The sequence below is a fragment of the Poecilia mexicana genome, unplaced genomic scaffold (assembly GCF_051168715.1).
Source record: "Poecilia mexicana isolate PSO_F unplaced genomic scaffold, ASM5116871v1 scaffold_7, whole genome shotgun sequence".
Lineage (NCBI taxonomy): Eukaryota > Metazoa > Chordata > Actinopteri > Cyprinodontiformes > Poeciliidae > Poecilia > Poecilia mexicana.
In genome coordinates, this window is record NW_028263376.1 from 21,109,837 (window position 1) to 21,125,123 (window position 15,287).

General features: G+C 37.7%; 1 protein-coding gene across 1 annotated transcript in view; it reads left to right on the forward strand.

Moving 5' to 3' along the window:
* Window positions 1-15,287, forward strand: part of LOC106918584 (cadherin-4-like) — a 254,435-nt gene that overhangs the window by 104,425 nt on the left and 134,723 nt on the right. The window contains exon 3 of the mRNA XM_088007230.1: window positions 14,477-14,500. Coding sequence (XP_087863356.1) covers window positions 14,477-14,500 — 24 coding nt within the window. The remainder of the gene's footprint in view (window positions 1-14,476; window positions 14,501-15,287) is intronic.

Below are 15,287 nucleotides of genomic sequence, written 5' to 3' on the forward strand. Positions count from 1 at the left end.
TTGCACTGAAATCATTAGTCTTTCAACTCACTTCCATGTACTTTATTTACTTTCAATTAAGGAAAGCCTGTTTTCATTAGTAAGGCTTTGATGTGAAATACATCAAGGTGGAAAATAACATTTCTAGTAATAACTGTGTGCATAGTGAATAATGTTTATTCAAAAAGCACCAAATAAAAATAAATAACATTTTCTTGAAGATCTTTGATGCTTCAATGTACATTGCAATAGATATTACTCTTTGGTGTAGTTTTCCTGGCATCTTTGTGGATTCTCATGGTCATCCTTTACCATGAGAATCCATGGTAAAGATTCATCATCAGTGGGATGATGAACCTTGCAGACACGGGGGGAGTACCCCGGAGTCCACCCCTCTTCTTGGGGTTAAGGGTACACTGTCTGTAAGCAGTGGGGTCTCACACCCCAACCATAACCCCAAGCTGAAGTCACTTTGAGCATACACATCTTCATTCACACCAAACCGGCTTTGCTCCTGGAAATTGGTGCAAACCCTGAGCCGCTAGGGGGATCAGGTCCCATGGAGGCTCGTCCTGTGTGGTGGGAGAAGACAGTGTGGCTGGGTCAGGGGCGCTTGGTGCTTTACGTCTCACCCGGTGCCTCTTTGGCCTGGGGGCTGCCGCTTCTGTGCTTCACTGACAGCCTGTCCCTACGCTAGGCGTAAGGCTGCTCTCCATTGCAGACAGCCTTGTGTCTGTCTGCCTGGGGCTGCTGTGGCCATCCAGAGATGACTCCAACTGTCTTTTGCTGCACTGGAGTGCTGAATTTCGCAGTCTTTTTATAATTCTCTCCAGTCTTAAACCTTCAGGTGACAAACTCGCTCACAATACCCCACTGAACACCAACACACTTCATTGTACACATGTGTTCAATGAAGTGTGTCTGCTCATCCCCCTACCCTCACAGACACACATCAATGCACTGACGCACAAATAATCCACATGGTTGAAGGTCATACTAACATGTATGTGACCTGTCCAATTGAATACTGGGTATATTCTTGAATTAATAAAGTCAATCTAACAATTGGGATTCTGTCTATCTGACCCATGTAGTCAACCATCTTCTTCTGTATGTGGTATATGTGAAATGGCAGAAGCGGCACATGTGAAAGAAAAAAAAATCTTTGGAAGGACTTTATGAATTTTGAGGATCCTCAAAAAGAAATGCATAGCAAGGTTACACTGGTCCATTATTTACTTAAGGCACATTTGTGCACAATTGAGTAGTATGTTAAGATTCTACAAAATATATTATTTTTAAGTCCTTAAAATAAAAAAAAGAAGTCAATTAGTTCTCTCAATGTTGGGATTTGCTAACTTTTCTTATGGAGAAGAAAGACCCTCACAGATTACCTTACCAAAAGTATTGGGTTGCTTTTAACAATATCCTGATGTTAATGCAAAGGTTTTAAGAGCAATTTAAAATTTTCCTCACCAAAGTTGCTCAACTATATCTTTTTTTAGATCTAGTTTTTGTACAGATCAACAATTTTGTTGGACTTTTATGGGACATCCTCTTGGTTGTTCCTGTAAAGTCCGAAGAATTGAAGAGGCCAAGATTTTTTGATATGCTGAAGGTTTTTTTTTTCCACAGGAACCAAGATATCAAGTCCAATACCTACAAAAACATCCCCACATAATACCCTCTGCACCAATCTTCAATAGCAGTTATTTAGGTATACACATCTGCTCTGTTTTTATGTTTGTTTGTCTTTTCTCCATCAACTGCATTTTATATCTTTCAGTAAATTAAATCTAAAACCTCTGTCATTTGATGGAGTGACGCAAACAATTTTATTGATGGTGAACATGCTGTTACAGTTATGAAAGCTGACAGCAAATTGAAGGTAGAGGCCATTCAGGGTTTTAAATCTATTTTTAGCAAAACGGGCAACAATAATACTCTTCTTTTATTGTGTGATCAGATGATCAGACTTGACAAGGCCAAGCTGTCCACTGCGAATCACTAAATAAATATTTAGTTTTTTTGCTCCAAAACCTGTTTGACTTTCAACATAATCAGACATAAGTTTAGTGAACCTAAGAAGATGGGTTTACGGGTGAGGAAGTACCTTGGTAACGATAAAGCTGACATGTTTTTTCATTGTAGCAATTATGTTCTTCCTGCTCCTTGTGTCTCCTCTCATATGTTATTATAAGACATATTGTTTCCACTAAAGTGCTTTTATGCAAACCATGAAGCTATTTATAGCAGGCCCTATTGCTCCTCCCGCCCACGGTTTTTGCCAAATCTTGGACCTGCCAAGTATACCCACTAAAAGAAAACAATGAGAAAGGGTGATGAAGGAAAAAAAAAACATTAAGGCAACCTGTGAAAAACTAAAAGCATCCCAAGGGTGGTATAATAAGTGGAAAAGAAATAAAAAATGGAAGAGTCAGGGGTCTTCAAGAAAGTGAAATGAGATGAATCTCTTCTGGACAGCTGTGGGGGGATGCTAAATAGGGAGCGCACATGAAGAGGACTGACGGTGCCACTTGTCCTCAGCCCACTGTCTGATCTGGAGGTGGCAGTGGTGACTGATGGAACACCACTCCAGCTGAAGGTCACATCCAAAGCTCTGCCATTTTAGGCTGCTACTGTCACACGGGAAGGGATAAATAAAGCTCAGATTGCTGTGTTTATTCACTCTGCTTTCACTGTTGCTCTGTGAATGGCGGCATGAAAAGAGATGGGGAAGCCAAAAAAGACAAACTAAGTTGGTTTTCTCGTATCACACCCATTTTTACATTCAAACACTCGCATTTTCAGATTAATATTCTGTTTTGATATAAGAAAGTGTCCCATATATTCAAACAATCCCTTTTCATTATTTTTCTTTTGATATATTTCCACCAGACGCGGTTACATTAGGAGGAATCAGTGATAAAAAGAATATTTTCTCCTTAAATCCAGCAAAGTCGGATTTTGATTATTGGGGTATTTTACAAGAGTTGTCTTACAGCAATAGCGATTATACAAGCATTTGTCTTCAGATCACACAAAGCCCCCATGGAGTGAGAGCTATTCTGTAAGAGACATCATGATTCCTTCTTCCTGCATTGTTACAAGGCCTAGAGACAGCAGCCCAGCGCTTCACCAATGTCCCTACTGCCTGGATAGGACTCAGAGCTATTCGCTTGGCACTTAAATTGTTGCTGGAAGTGTTGATGTCCCACAGGCAGGGCTGGAAGCTCATGGCCAAACAACCCTGCTGCCCACCCTCTAATATCTGATCAAGAACCATCTGCTGAGGCTGTCGAGCCCACTTGCCTCCCCCGTGTCCCGGACTTCTCCAAGGAGAGCCCAGTGGGAAATTAGGCCATTAGTGAGCGATTAGAATGACTCTGATCATTTAAAAGGAAATGCAGCACAACTAAATTACATGCAGACAAGTTGCATTTTATTTTATTTTTGCAATGATCTAGAAAGCGAGGAGATGCTATCCTGCTGCTGCTTGCTGTGCACCAGGCTTTCTTTGCTTATTGGTGAGAGTGTGGACACACCAGCCACTTCATTAGTGTACACCCTTTATGCTTGTGCTTGGTTCCGTTAAAAACTCAGGTAATCACGTGGCAGAAACCCAACTTTTGACAACTAGATGTAGTGTAGGCTTGCTGAGTTTCAAACTAAACACTAGAATGTTAAGGAAAGTGTATTTCAGTGACTAAATACTGTTCACTAGCTTTTCCAATTACCAGTGTTGATTGTTGGATAATGGTGCCAGCCGATCATTTATCAGGTCAGTAGCTGGTTTTGGAATAGATATACAACCTCCTGCAACAAGGACATGGGCACCACTGAGTTCACAATGGTCTTAATTTTGACCCAAATATCTTACCATAATATGGGAACACTGTTGCTCCGTTGCTCCCTATGCATTCATTACTTGCTTAATGGGGCGACAATCGCTTGTCCTCCTCCAGCCATGAGACTGGTGACATTTGTGCATATGAAATTTTAAGCTTGTACATATAGATGTGCACATAACACAAGAAAAACAATTTAAAAAGTTCAACTTTTATCATTCTCACTGCTGTTGCTATCATGTTTGTGTGTGTTGTCCACTGTTTTTTGTTGCTTCCCATGTGTCGAGCCCATTAGAAACAACTCAGTATCATCTGTTGCTGAACATATCCATCATTTAATGACCACAGACTAACTATCTTCTGATGGTTATGTCTTACAATGCTCAACCTATCCTAAACTAGCTCCCTTACATGCTAATCCGGTGAAATACCTGTGAGTTGTAGTGAAAGGGGTAATTCAATTTATGGATGTGCAGCCAGCAAATCTGCAGCAACTGATTGATTGATGCTGATTAATGCTGATATGTCAATATGTTTCCAAGAGCTGACTGAATCTATCCAATAAAGAATTAAAGCAGTTCTTAAGACAAAAATGAGGCCAAAGGAGCACTTGCAAAGAGTGCCTAATAAAAATGCCTAACAGTTTTACTAGCTTTTTTTATGGTTGTTTAGACACTAGATGTCACCAAGCAAACCACTTTGTGTCCCAGCCACTGGATGCAGAATGTGGTAATGTATTATTTTCCACATGCCATGCATTCTAATAAAGATTAGGGATAATGATGTTGGCTCACCTTTAATTGCCCTCAACACCTAATGCATAGTTTCAGTAGTTGAGTCACTAAAGGTGACAAAAAAAAACAAAACTGGTGAGTCTGGAAAGTATGTGATAATCATAATTGATACTCATTGCAATATTCAACAAATGCACCCTAATTACATGTCCTCTGATATTATGCAGTCCTCCTTTGAAGCTCAGTGGATAAATTCATCATTTCATTCCCTGATCATGTTATCTTTACCTTGACATGATGTTTTGCTTGTGGACACATAACAATGAGTTGTATGGAAACTTGTAAGCTGGAGAGAAACTACATCAAATGCGTCAAAACTGGAGTTCACATGAAGTTTTAATGGCCTGTGAGGGTGTTTTCTGTCCCCGCCGTGTGTCTTGCGTCAACATTCGCCGTGCCTTGATAACAGTTGGTTAATGGGTAATGCGCCACACAAGAGTGATGCTGCACTTTCTGTTTTCATTTTGTTGCTGTAGTGCAGTAATTAATCCAGCTGAACCCTTTGTGCTCGCAAAATAAATGCTTTCCATTTTCATTAATAGACAACTCATTAGTGCATAATGAGCAAGAAGGCAGCACTCCCTGCCTCTCCCTGTGCAGCATGCAGCAGATGAGCATGTGCTACACTCAACTAATTAAAACCTTGGATTGTGTTTTGTGTCCTTGCATTATTCTCTAGAAAAACGCCATGCACATGCCTTCAAAACACTGGTTAAACAAGTCACAGTATGCTAATGTTCTTGACCAGAGTCAGAAATATTGTTTAATTTTTATTTGTCTGTAAAGTATAGGTGCTGTGTCATACATTGACAGTTAAATTAGCTGGATGTGTCGCTTCAATTGGAAATTTAATTAATGGTTAAAAAGTTTTGAGAAGCTTTCTGAATCTTGTTGTGGAGTGATTTACATCCTCTGATTACTTATTTTACCAGCTGTCATCGACAGGATTTCAGCGCCTCTTATTTTTCTGAATTTCAATATTCATATGCGTTGTTGTGAGACTTAAACATGTAAACACTTTATTATATTGAATGCAAGTTCTGGTTGTTGTTTTTTTTTTTTTTTTTTTGCTCGTTGAGTGTATTATTTTATTTAAAATTACACAAACTTGAATTGTATAATAACTCTTTAGAATCCTTACCATTCATGTCAGTGGTCACACATGAGTCATTTCTCCAGCCATTTACTGTGGCATTTTTTTACTTTCTATTGTTATTTCAACTAATGGATTTTCCCTCGCAGCCAGCAAGATGCATAAAAAGCCTTACACTAGGTGTGTTTTCTGCTGTAGCCTTTTTGTTTTGTTTGTTTTTTTTAACCCTTTTATTTGAATAAAAAGGAATATATATTTTTGGATAAAATCATGCCTAACACAATCAATGGAAATATTGGTATCAGTCCCCTTTTGCCTGATGGTCAGCTCATGGCCTTCTAAAATGTTTCTACACCATCCAAGTTTATGGGGGTTCTCTTATGTTCTCTTCAGCTTACCCACTTTTCAAAATATATCTATTTATATCGTATATCATTTTCAGTTTTCTGGCAAACAAATTTTTGTTTAAAAAATGTGATATGCACTCCAGCAAGTTTCCCAAAGAATTAGACCCACAGAATCACAGATCCTTCACTATACCCAAATGTTTTTTTTATGGGGTCCCCTTCCACAAATCTGTCCTCATCAGTCCTATGTGGAGAAGTTTTATGGCTGCAAAGATCATTCACAGTCTCAAATGGCCAAAGCACGCAGGTCCAAATAAAGGTCCTAGTACTGCTTAGAAACACCATATTTATATTTGTGATGGTAGGCAAAAAAGGCTGATGGGATGAGTCCCAAACAACTACTTGGCTTATATAGTAAGCCAAGTATATGTAGTGACCATAAGCTTTTTAATGATTTTCTTACCTTATACATGGACAATTTTTAGCTGTTTACAAGTTTGGAAATGACTAAAAGAAAAGATCAAAAGTCATCTGTCTTCTTTAAGTTGCTTGCTCTCTTTTCTGGCCCTTTTTGAATAGTGACTAAGAGAAATGAGCCTCTGTGCCTCATCATCTTTATTGCCAGGGAAACATGAAATGGAATACATTGTGGCAGAGACGGTGACACGGCTGACTTACAGCTAGAAATTCCTGGGTTTAAATTCCAGCCTGGGGTCTTTCTGTAAGAAGCTTGCATGTGTGTGTGTATCCCTGCTCTCCAGAAACACAGCGTCTGTACAGAACCTTCAGCACCCACAATCAAACAAATGGCTGTTATGTTAATTAGTTACTCTAAATTGCCATTAGGTATGAGTGTGTGTATGGTTGATTGTCCTTTGTTTTTGTTGGCCTGTGGTGGATGGGCGACCTGTCCAGGGTGTGTCCTGCCGTTCCCTCTGTACCTCTCCCAGTCATGGAAATATAAGCTGGTAGAGTTGGATGAAGGCATCAAAATAATAAAATATATTGTAAAAATGTACAAAAATGACCCAAATAGTTATAGAATTCATTTTTTTATTGTCTCATCTAATTGTGGCACTAGGCATTATCTTTTTTTTTTTTTTTTTTTTGCTGACTTAAGAAATCTTTCAGTATGCTGCTATAAAATAAGGCATGTCTGTACCAAGGCTACTAATGTTAGTGGTCTTTTGCATTTGTGTCTGACATGCTAACTTAAATGAGTAGGGACGCATAGGTCTGTCAATGCATCTGCATATTTGCATGTTTATTGTTCTGTAGAAAATGTACAAAACCAAACTTAATCTAAATGAAATGTAAACTTTATTAATTCAGCTATATGTCCCCTACTCATTTCGGTTAAAATGGCTGCAATTAAAAAGACTAGTATCATATTATTAATATTTATATATATATATATATATATATATATATATATATATATATATATATATTAAAAAATCCTTTTAAGAATCCATTTTTTGTGCTGGCAATAAATTTGATTTTTGGTTTGAGCTTAATCATCTCTACTGTGTGCTCATACGGTACTTTTTGCTGAAGGTTTACTTTTATCTCCTTGAATCTCTGTGTAGTGAGATTTTGATGTGAGCAGATTTTGTTTCTCTTTTCAGACGGACATTTTGAATAGTGCATTTTTCAATTTAAAACATGATGTTTCAAACATCATAATTCTAAGTCATGCATAACTCCATGTGATATGAGTCCGTGTAAGAATACAAATATACCAAGACATGTGCAAGAAGAGAATGAAAAGTGAACCAGATCAAAGGCAGGCTAAACTGCACTCATCACTTGTAATGATAGCTCTCACTATCATAATTAACTTCTGCTAAATTTGTCACATGATTTGTATTGCTTCAATTTAGTCCTGTGCAGGTATGGCAGGTCATGAATTAGACATGTAATGAGGATAGAGTAAGCCATTGGTCTCAACAGTAAGAAGCATTCTCAGTCAAATTGAAACCTTGCCTGCATGCAATGCTCTGTATTGTGATGCTCACATGTGGCAGATGGTGCAAAATGTGCCAATCTGTGCAAAAAGAGTGTTGACAGAAAACAGATGCTGCCTATCGTCTATGGTACAAAGTGTTTGTCAAATTTTACAACACAGCACTTTTTTATTTCTCAGTTTTGCAACTTTTGTGTTATTTGTCCTAGGGGAGTAAAAAAAAACAAAAAACAGATTCAACTAGGACGAGATTGTTTTTTTTTTTTTTTCTGTGAAAAGTAAGGGGTTCTCAACATCGTATGCAGCACAATGAGATGATGTGAATGCCTATAAGAATTTCTTCAGGCCAGCAGCTTCTCTCCGACATCAAGTGCTTTAAAAACGAGATTTCTTCCTGCTAGAAAAGTTACAGTGTTTCCTTTGGCAGACAAGGTGCAGTCGGTGCTGAGGTAGCTATTAAATCGGATTAAGCTTTAAACTGTCGATCACCACCAAGTATATTTATGGCAACCACACAGCCATCACTGAGATAATTATGGAATCTGAAACTTTGCTTGAATTTGAGTACTTCCAGAAGAGGTACATGCCATTTCTGACTCATGCAAACAACCTGGGCATAAAGACAGTGAAGCGGTGCTCTTTTTAAGAGCTAAGGAGCCGTGTTTATTTTATTAGTTACTTTGTGAAGTAGTTATTTGCCAAATAGCATCGTAAATGTGCCAGCATAAATCTTGGTGTTGATATAGACCTCATTTTTATGTTCTCCTTGTCTCTGTTGCAATTCGTGTGGCAACATCCCCCATGGCTGCCATGTTACAGGGATTTGCAAAAGTATTCACACTCCTTGAACTTTTTTTCACATTCTAATCACAAACATCAATGTCTTCTATTAGGATTTAATTTGATAGATCAGCACAAAGAAAGACATAATTGTGACGTGGAAGGCAGACGTCAAATGGTCTATTCAGTCTATTCAGTCCGATACCTCTACATAAAGTCCATACAACCATGGACTTTATGTAGTCCATGGTTGGACTACATAAATTGGCATGACATTGAAAACTGACATTCATCATTCAATATAGATATTGTCTAATGTATCAGCATGTGGGGATTCTTTTCTTCTTAGAGGCTGTAAATGATTAAACACCCGGCAGTCGTTTCACCTTCCAGCAAGACAATGACTGCAAACATAGAAACATTAAGGGGCAAAACTTTTAACCTAGATATTCTGCCTTCTGCATGTCATCATAACAATGCTCCTCCATTATGCCGTTTACAACTGGAGTATTGAACTGAGGGGTAGTTTGTATGATGACCTCTGCAGGCATGCAGTTCCACCAGGCGTCTGCCAATTGCTTCTATAGCTAATCTGGAGGACCTGTGTTTTACGAGGGAATAACATTTTAACATGATATAATGTTCAAAACAGTTGATTTTCCATAATACCATTCCGATCCCCTATACTCCTCTTTAAATACTTCTGCAAAAGTCTTAAAAGCCCTATGATCTGAAAGCATTAAATATGCATGCTTTCATCAGTGCTCTTATTGGCTGACTTTACTTGGATCACTCAGATAAACCTCGATCTCACTTTCTTTGAAAAATGATTAAATGTGGCCTTTCATTTCCTGCAATTTTGATTTTCAATCTTTTTCCCTGGCAACATTTTTTTTTTTCCCATGTCTTAGAGCACGAAGCAGTCTCTGGTCAAATTGATGTAATTTTTATGCGTAATGAATGTTATGAGCATAACCACAAATGCACCGGGTAAAATGCTAAAATGTATTGGAGTCTTCTTGACTTGTTCTCATAAAAGTCAAATTATGTTACAGTTTAATTATAAGGGTGTGCATGTTTCCCTAAATGAATAATAAATTATCCTATCATCATTCCGCCTTTCCACCTCTTTCCACTCATCAGCTTCTTTTTCCAACCTCTTTTATGATGAGATGGAATATTAGTTGGAGCTTTAAGACATTTATTTCCTGATTTTCTGAATCCCCCAAATGTAGCCTTTAGAGTTGTTAGGCATAGTTTTGAGCAGCCCAACTTTACTGTCAAATACATACATGGTGGGAAACCTGTATTGACATGTGTCCTATTTTACATAATGCTCAAGCCCAAGGGATTACTGCTGTGAGTGCACGAGCCCGTAAAACGCTTCTCACATATTCAGAGCAAATTAGCCTCCAAATCCATGTAAGCTACGGAAAGCTGAGAAGGAAAGCAATAATCGATGACAGAGGTTTTCTTTGGCGCTCTTAACAGCAGAGTTATTTATCTGTTCTGATACCAGTCACCATGGTGTCTCAACTCCGAAACCAACAAGATCCAGAAAATTAATGTGTTGAACAATTAAAGTCTCTCGAACGATGATCAGAGACTGTTTTCACATTTCCTTCAACTATATTTGTTGTCTAATTTATTAGTTTGCTCAAAGGCAACGTGACGCATGGTGTAGCAACCTGCTGTTTACTGAAGGTAGCTGTGCGGAAGCAATTAATTAAAGCATAATTTAAATAATAGCTTGTTATGTTCAAATTAAACCATAGTTAGGGTGTGTTGTCTGTTTTAATTTGTCTATAGCCAAGTTAAGACTGCAAACACTGATGTTTGATTTATTTTTTATAATCATCTATTGACTTCTTATGACAAGACCTTTCAAAATTGTCTGAGAATTTAAGCTGAACTCTGAAGGTTTGCAACCCAAATGTTAATGTCACCATTTTTTTTATGTAAGACTTTAAAGGGCACAAGGAGAATTTGTAGCTACAAAGTACATTTTGCAGGACACTGAATTCTGACTGTTGTCAAACTATAGTTGCGTTTTTGGATTCTAAGTTGAAGTTATGTCTGTATCTAAGTATCCATCATTCACATAGGTGTTATATGCCCATATGTCTGGTGAGATAAGATATGCATATGCACCATCATCCAGAAATCTAAGCATCCCTTCAAAGATGAGCTGTTTTACCTTTCTTACCATCCCTTGTTGAGGAGCTGCGTACGTGCAAAGACATTTTCGTGCATTTTCTGGTGCAGTTTTATGTATGTAAAAATAATGTGTGTGTATATGTGTATATATATATATATATATATATATATATATATATATATATATATATATATATATATATATATATATATATATAATGATGACAACTCACCAAAAACTCTCTGTTTGTCTTTATAAAATAAAAGACACAGAAGGGGATGTAATATGGTGGTTCTGACATGTGATATTTTATCAGTTATGCAGCTATTCTTAATGTTCAAGGAGTGGTGAGAGTTTGTAAGCCTTTGGGCTAAAAAGGAAATGGACCGGGGATTTTCTTTTAGTGATAAGGTTGACTGCACTGGGCTGTGAAAGTGCTCCACTAGCTAATTATTTGAAGCCTCCTCTTAGATTAGTGTCGACGTGCAGAGCTTATGGACAGTTGCATAGCAGACAATCAGACCATGTAATGACCACAGTTCCAATATTTGCTGAAATCCACTGTAACACCTCGCAAAACAAAAGTGTGGAAGGTCCTAATGCTCAGTCCAATCCCACGGCACAGTGCCTTGATAAACACAGACGCAATCTTCACAATGGACAGCATCTTTACTCTGGCAATTAGGCAGAGCTTTGGATTATCACTTTTTCAGTCCAGCACACACCAAATCCATTCAGATTCAATTATTTCCCTCCCATTTCTGCGGCCATTTGGGCCTTTTGGGCTCAGGCCCAGAAGAGAAATGCTAAAAAGGATCTAAACTGCTAAGAAGTAAAAAAAAAAAAGTTTTGTGTTTTTTTTTTTTTTTTTTTTTTTTTTAGATGTAGCTTTCTCGGTAACAGTTTATTTGAAGGGGGCTGAATAAGACTGACATGACACTGTCATAAACACCTGTCATAAACATGAATAAGCCTTCATGAATATTTATGACTGTTGTCATAAAGCGTCATTCGGTAAATTATGACACTTTTAATACAAAGTTGACATGATTCAAAATGTCTTTGTTATGACAACTTGACATTAACCAATAAATCATTACTGTTTAAACTTTACCTTTAATAACATAAAGTTACCTAATTTTTAAAGTGCAATCAGTAATTATTTTATAACAAATTTATATCAGTAATATAAATTTCAAATAAAGCGTTACCGCTTTCTCCATAGTTTTTTTTTTTTCTTTTTTAGTATACATATGACAAGTGTATACAATAAATGTAACCTTGTTGCACTCCACCAGTGTTATGGTAGATATTTTGTGAAAGCAGCAAGTTAATAGTTGCATTTCTCTCCCTCAGGTTTTGTGTTCTGTTCAAAACAAGTAGAACTACATCTGGCTTTCAAGAAACCAATACTTTCTTTCTGCCCGTGTGGAGTTAGTCTCCCCTTCGGCCCCTGCATAAGAAACTAAAAAGCTCACAGAAAGTATTTGATTTAGTCTGTATTACTGTGTCTCAGTATATTTAAGCTTATTAGAAATCTCACTCTCTCAAGAACTGTATAAAAAACTCAAGCTTGTTGGAGTCAGGAGCCTCTGATCTCTCAAGGCCTTTCTTTAGGGGTTTTGCTAAGTAGCTTTTATTTCTCTACCTTGTCTGTTTAAGTAAGTTGATTTCTGGACAAAGCTCTGTTGCATTTGTGTTTCTTGGGATATAATTTTTTGCGGATTTAGTCTTTCTTTTGACAGTCTAGAGCAGATATGCATCGGTTGGATTCAATGCACAAGGACACCATAGCAACATTGTAAACATCATGGACCTTTTTGAAAATTCTGTTACTTCTTGTAAGAATTTTTATGTTATGATAACATTACATAAAAAATACCATGCTTTAATAATATGTTCACAAAAATGTGTATAAAACTGAATAAAGCAAATACACGTCTGCTAAAATGGTATAGCATTATGATAATAACAATTCTATAATATAACAATTATTAATTTGAATTTTTCAGCATAAAGTAAGCCAATAATATGAAACAAATAAGGGCTTGTTGCTGCTATGCTCTTTATTGAATTGCAGATGTTACAAGCTGGTTAGCGAATCAGGCTGATTGCTCAGGTGGAGTCAGCAGTTGTCTTCAAATTAACGTTTTCTTTCAAGAATGGTACGTGGCACCCTTTCTCACAGCTCCATTGTCTTTGTGTTTTATGACTAGAAATGCTTCTCAACTGCTAAAGTTGTCCCTTCTGTAATTGAGGGAAAATTGAAAGTCCACGCCTGCACAGCAGCACATCGGAGAATGGCAACACAGTTCCACTCTATGCTTCATACAGCTGAAGAAAACATTGTTGACTCGGTTGCTTTCTCTGGAAACTCATTAAAATTACCTCAAAGGATATGTCACAATTTATTTTTTACAAGTTTTCCATTTCAGTTGCCTTTGGCTCTCTTACGACATCATCATCTCCAGCTGAATTTGAAAATTCTTATGTGGAGCTTTAGATGATGATTTCTCCACTAGGGAGGAAGAGGTCAGGGGAACTGTTGCTTTCCAGCTGTTGCTTGGAGACATAGCAGACCGGCACCCTAGGAGGATTCTGAGACATTCTGATGAGCGCAGTCTGCTTGTAATTCACCACAGTGACAAATGAGCCCTTGTGACTAAAGCTATAATTTAAAACACAAAAAAATCTGAAAGCATTTAGGTAGATATTTCAGTTTCTGCTCGGAGCCACGAGGGCTTCAGCACTTGCTTTTCTCCAGAATACTAGAATACTATAACAATACTTTCTCTGTGCATAATACTTTGTTACACTTTTCACAACATTTCAGTTTGTGTTTAACCATTAGGATTTACTAGCATTATAGTAATGTAGCTATCAACATGTTATCACAACAACACTCGTAGGACTGCAGTTATTTCCCTAATAAAAATAAGGCTTTTGCCCCTAAACTGCCACTTTAAGATAATGGTCCACATGTGGGTGATGGAACGGAAGTTAAAATACGGCAGCTGCAATCAAATGTTCCCCTCTTCATTTGGTTTAGTCACAAACAACACCCTAGACCCTCTCAGTGATCAGACTCTTCACTATATGCTCTGTGTATCCTCTTTCCTTATTTCTAGGTTGTTTCTTTCCCTACATCCAATATTTTAATGTGGTCAGAAAGTGTTTCCAATGTAGAGTTTTTGGTGTGTTAGAGGGAAATTTGGTCTCTTCTCCTTATTACTTCAATGGATCGTGCACAAGTTTTGTACATTGTAGCCAAAATACATTGTTTTCTATTTTTTCACTATTAATTAGCCAACCACCCATTTGTTATATTCCCAACAAATCTTTTGTTAAGACAGTAATCATTTATCTGTATACTGGCATAGACAATTGTTACATTTTGAAACCTTGATGTATCTTATTAACAGTAACTGTAACTATACATGCCTGTAACTATACAGTAAAATACACTGTATTATAAACTGTTCTTCTGTTTTTGCTCTCTTTTTTTGTCCAGGTACTACAGTATCACCGCAAAAAGGTAAAGCAACACTCAGTCACCTCTGAATTTCTACATATGTGCTGTGTGTTGTGTTGGCTGTATGCTGAGTGTCAGTGTGCAGTCTAAGGTTTTTGCTAATGAGATTAAGGAAATTTCATGGTCTTGTTGATTACGCTGGAATTGTCAGTCTGGATTTCAGCTGAAGAACAGTCTGTTTGATTACAAAGTCAATCAATCACACCCACTGATACAGAGTCTAAATTATCGCGGAATGACAGGCAGCCCACAGTGTGTGTTTAGGGCTGCCTTTTGTACTACTTGTGTTAGCACTAATCACACTTCTGTTTAGACTCCTCCACACTTTCATGTGTATGTTAATTTGAAGTTGGAGGAGGGGACTGTTTTTGAACAGTGGATCATCAGGGACTCATGGGACATGTACTGGGGATAGATGTTTTTAGAAACATGCTGGTAGGCTGTTATAATGGGGTTGTGCAGTCAAATTGTCTAAAACCCCTTCGGGTGTTGTTCTGACTAGCAGCCTGTAGATACATGCATCAGGCCACCTAGCTTTTGTTCTTCCTGCAGAGGATGCACCAATGTCAGAGGGTGTGTCACACTAGGTAATTGCAAAGCAGACAATCAGCAACGAGAACTCCCCACGGATTTTCTTAAAAACTTTTTTATCCCCTCCAGTGCTTATTAGAACTTGGGGTTGTTTTGTAGCTGCTTTTACCATAGCGGAGCAGAATGGAGGTGTAAATATTTCTATTGACAAGTCAATCCGACGTGATCTGGATGGAAATAAGAAGAGGGAAACAAACAC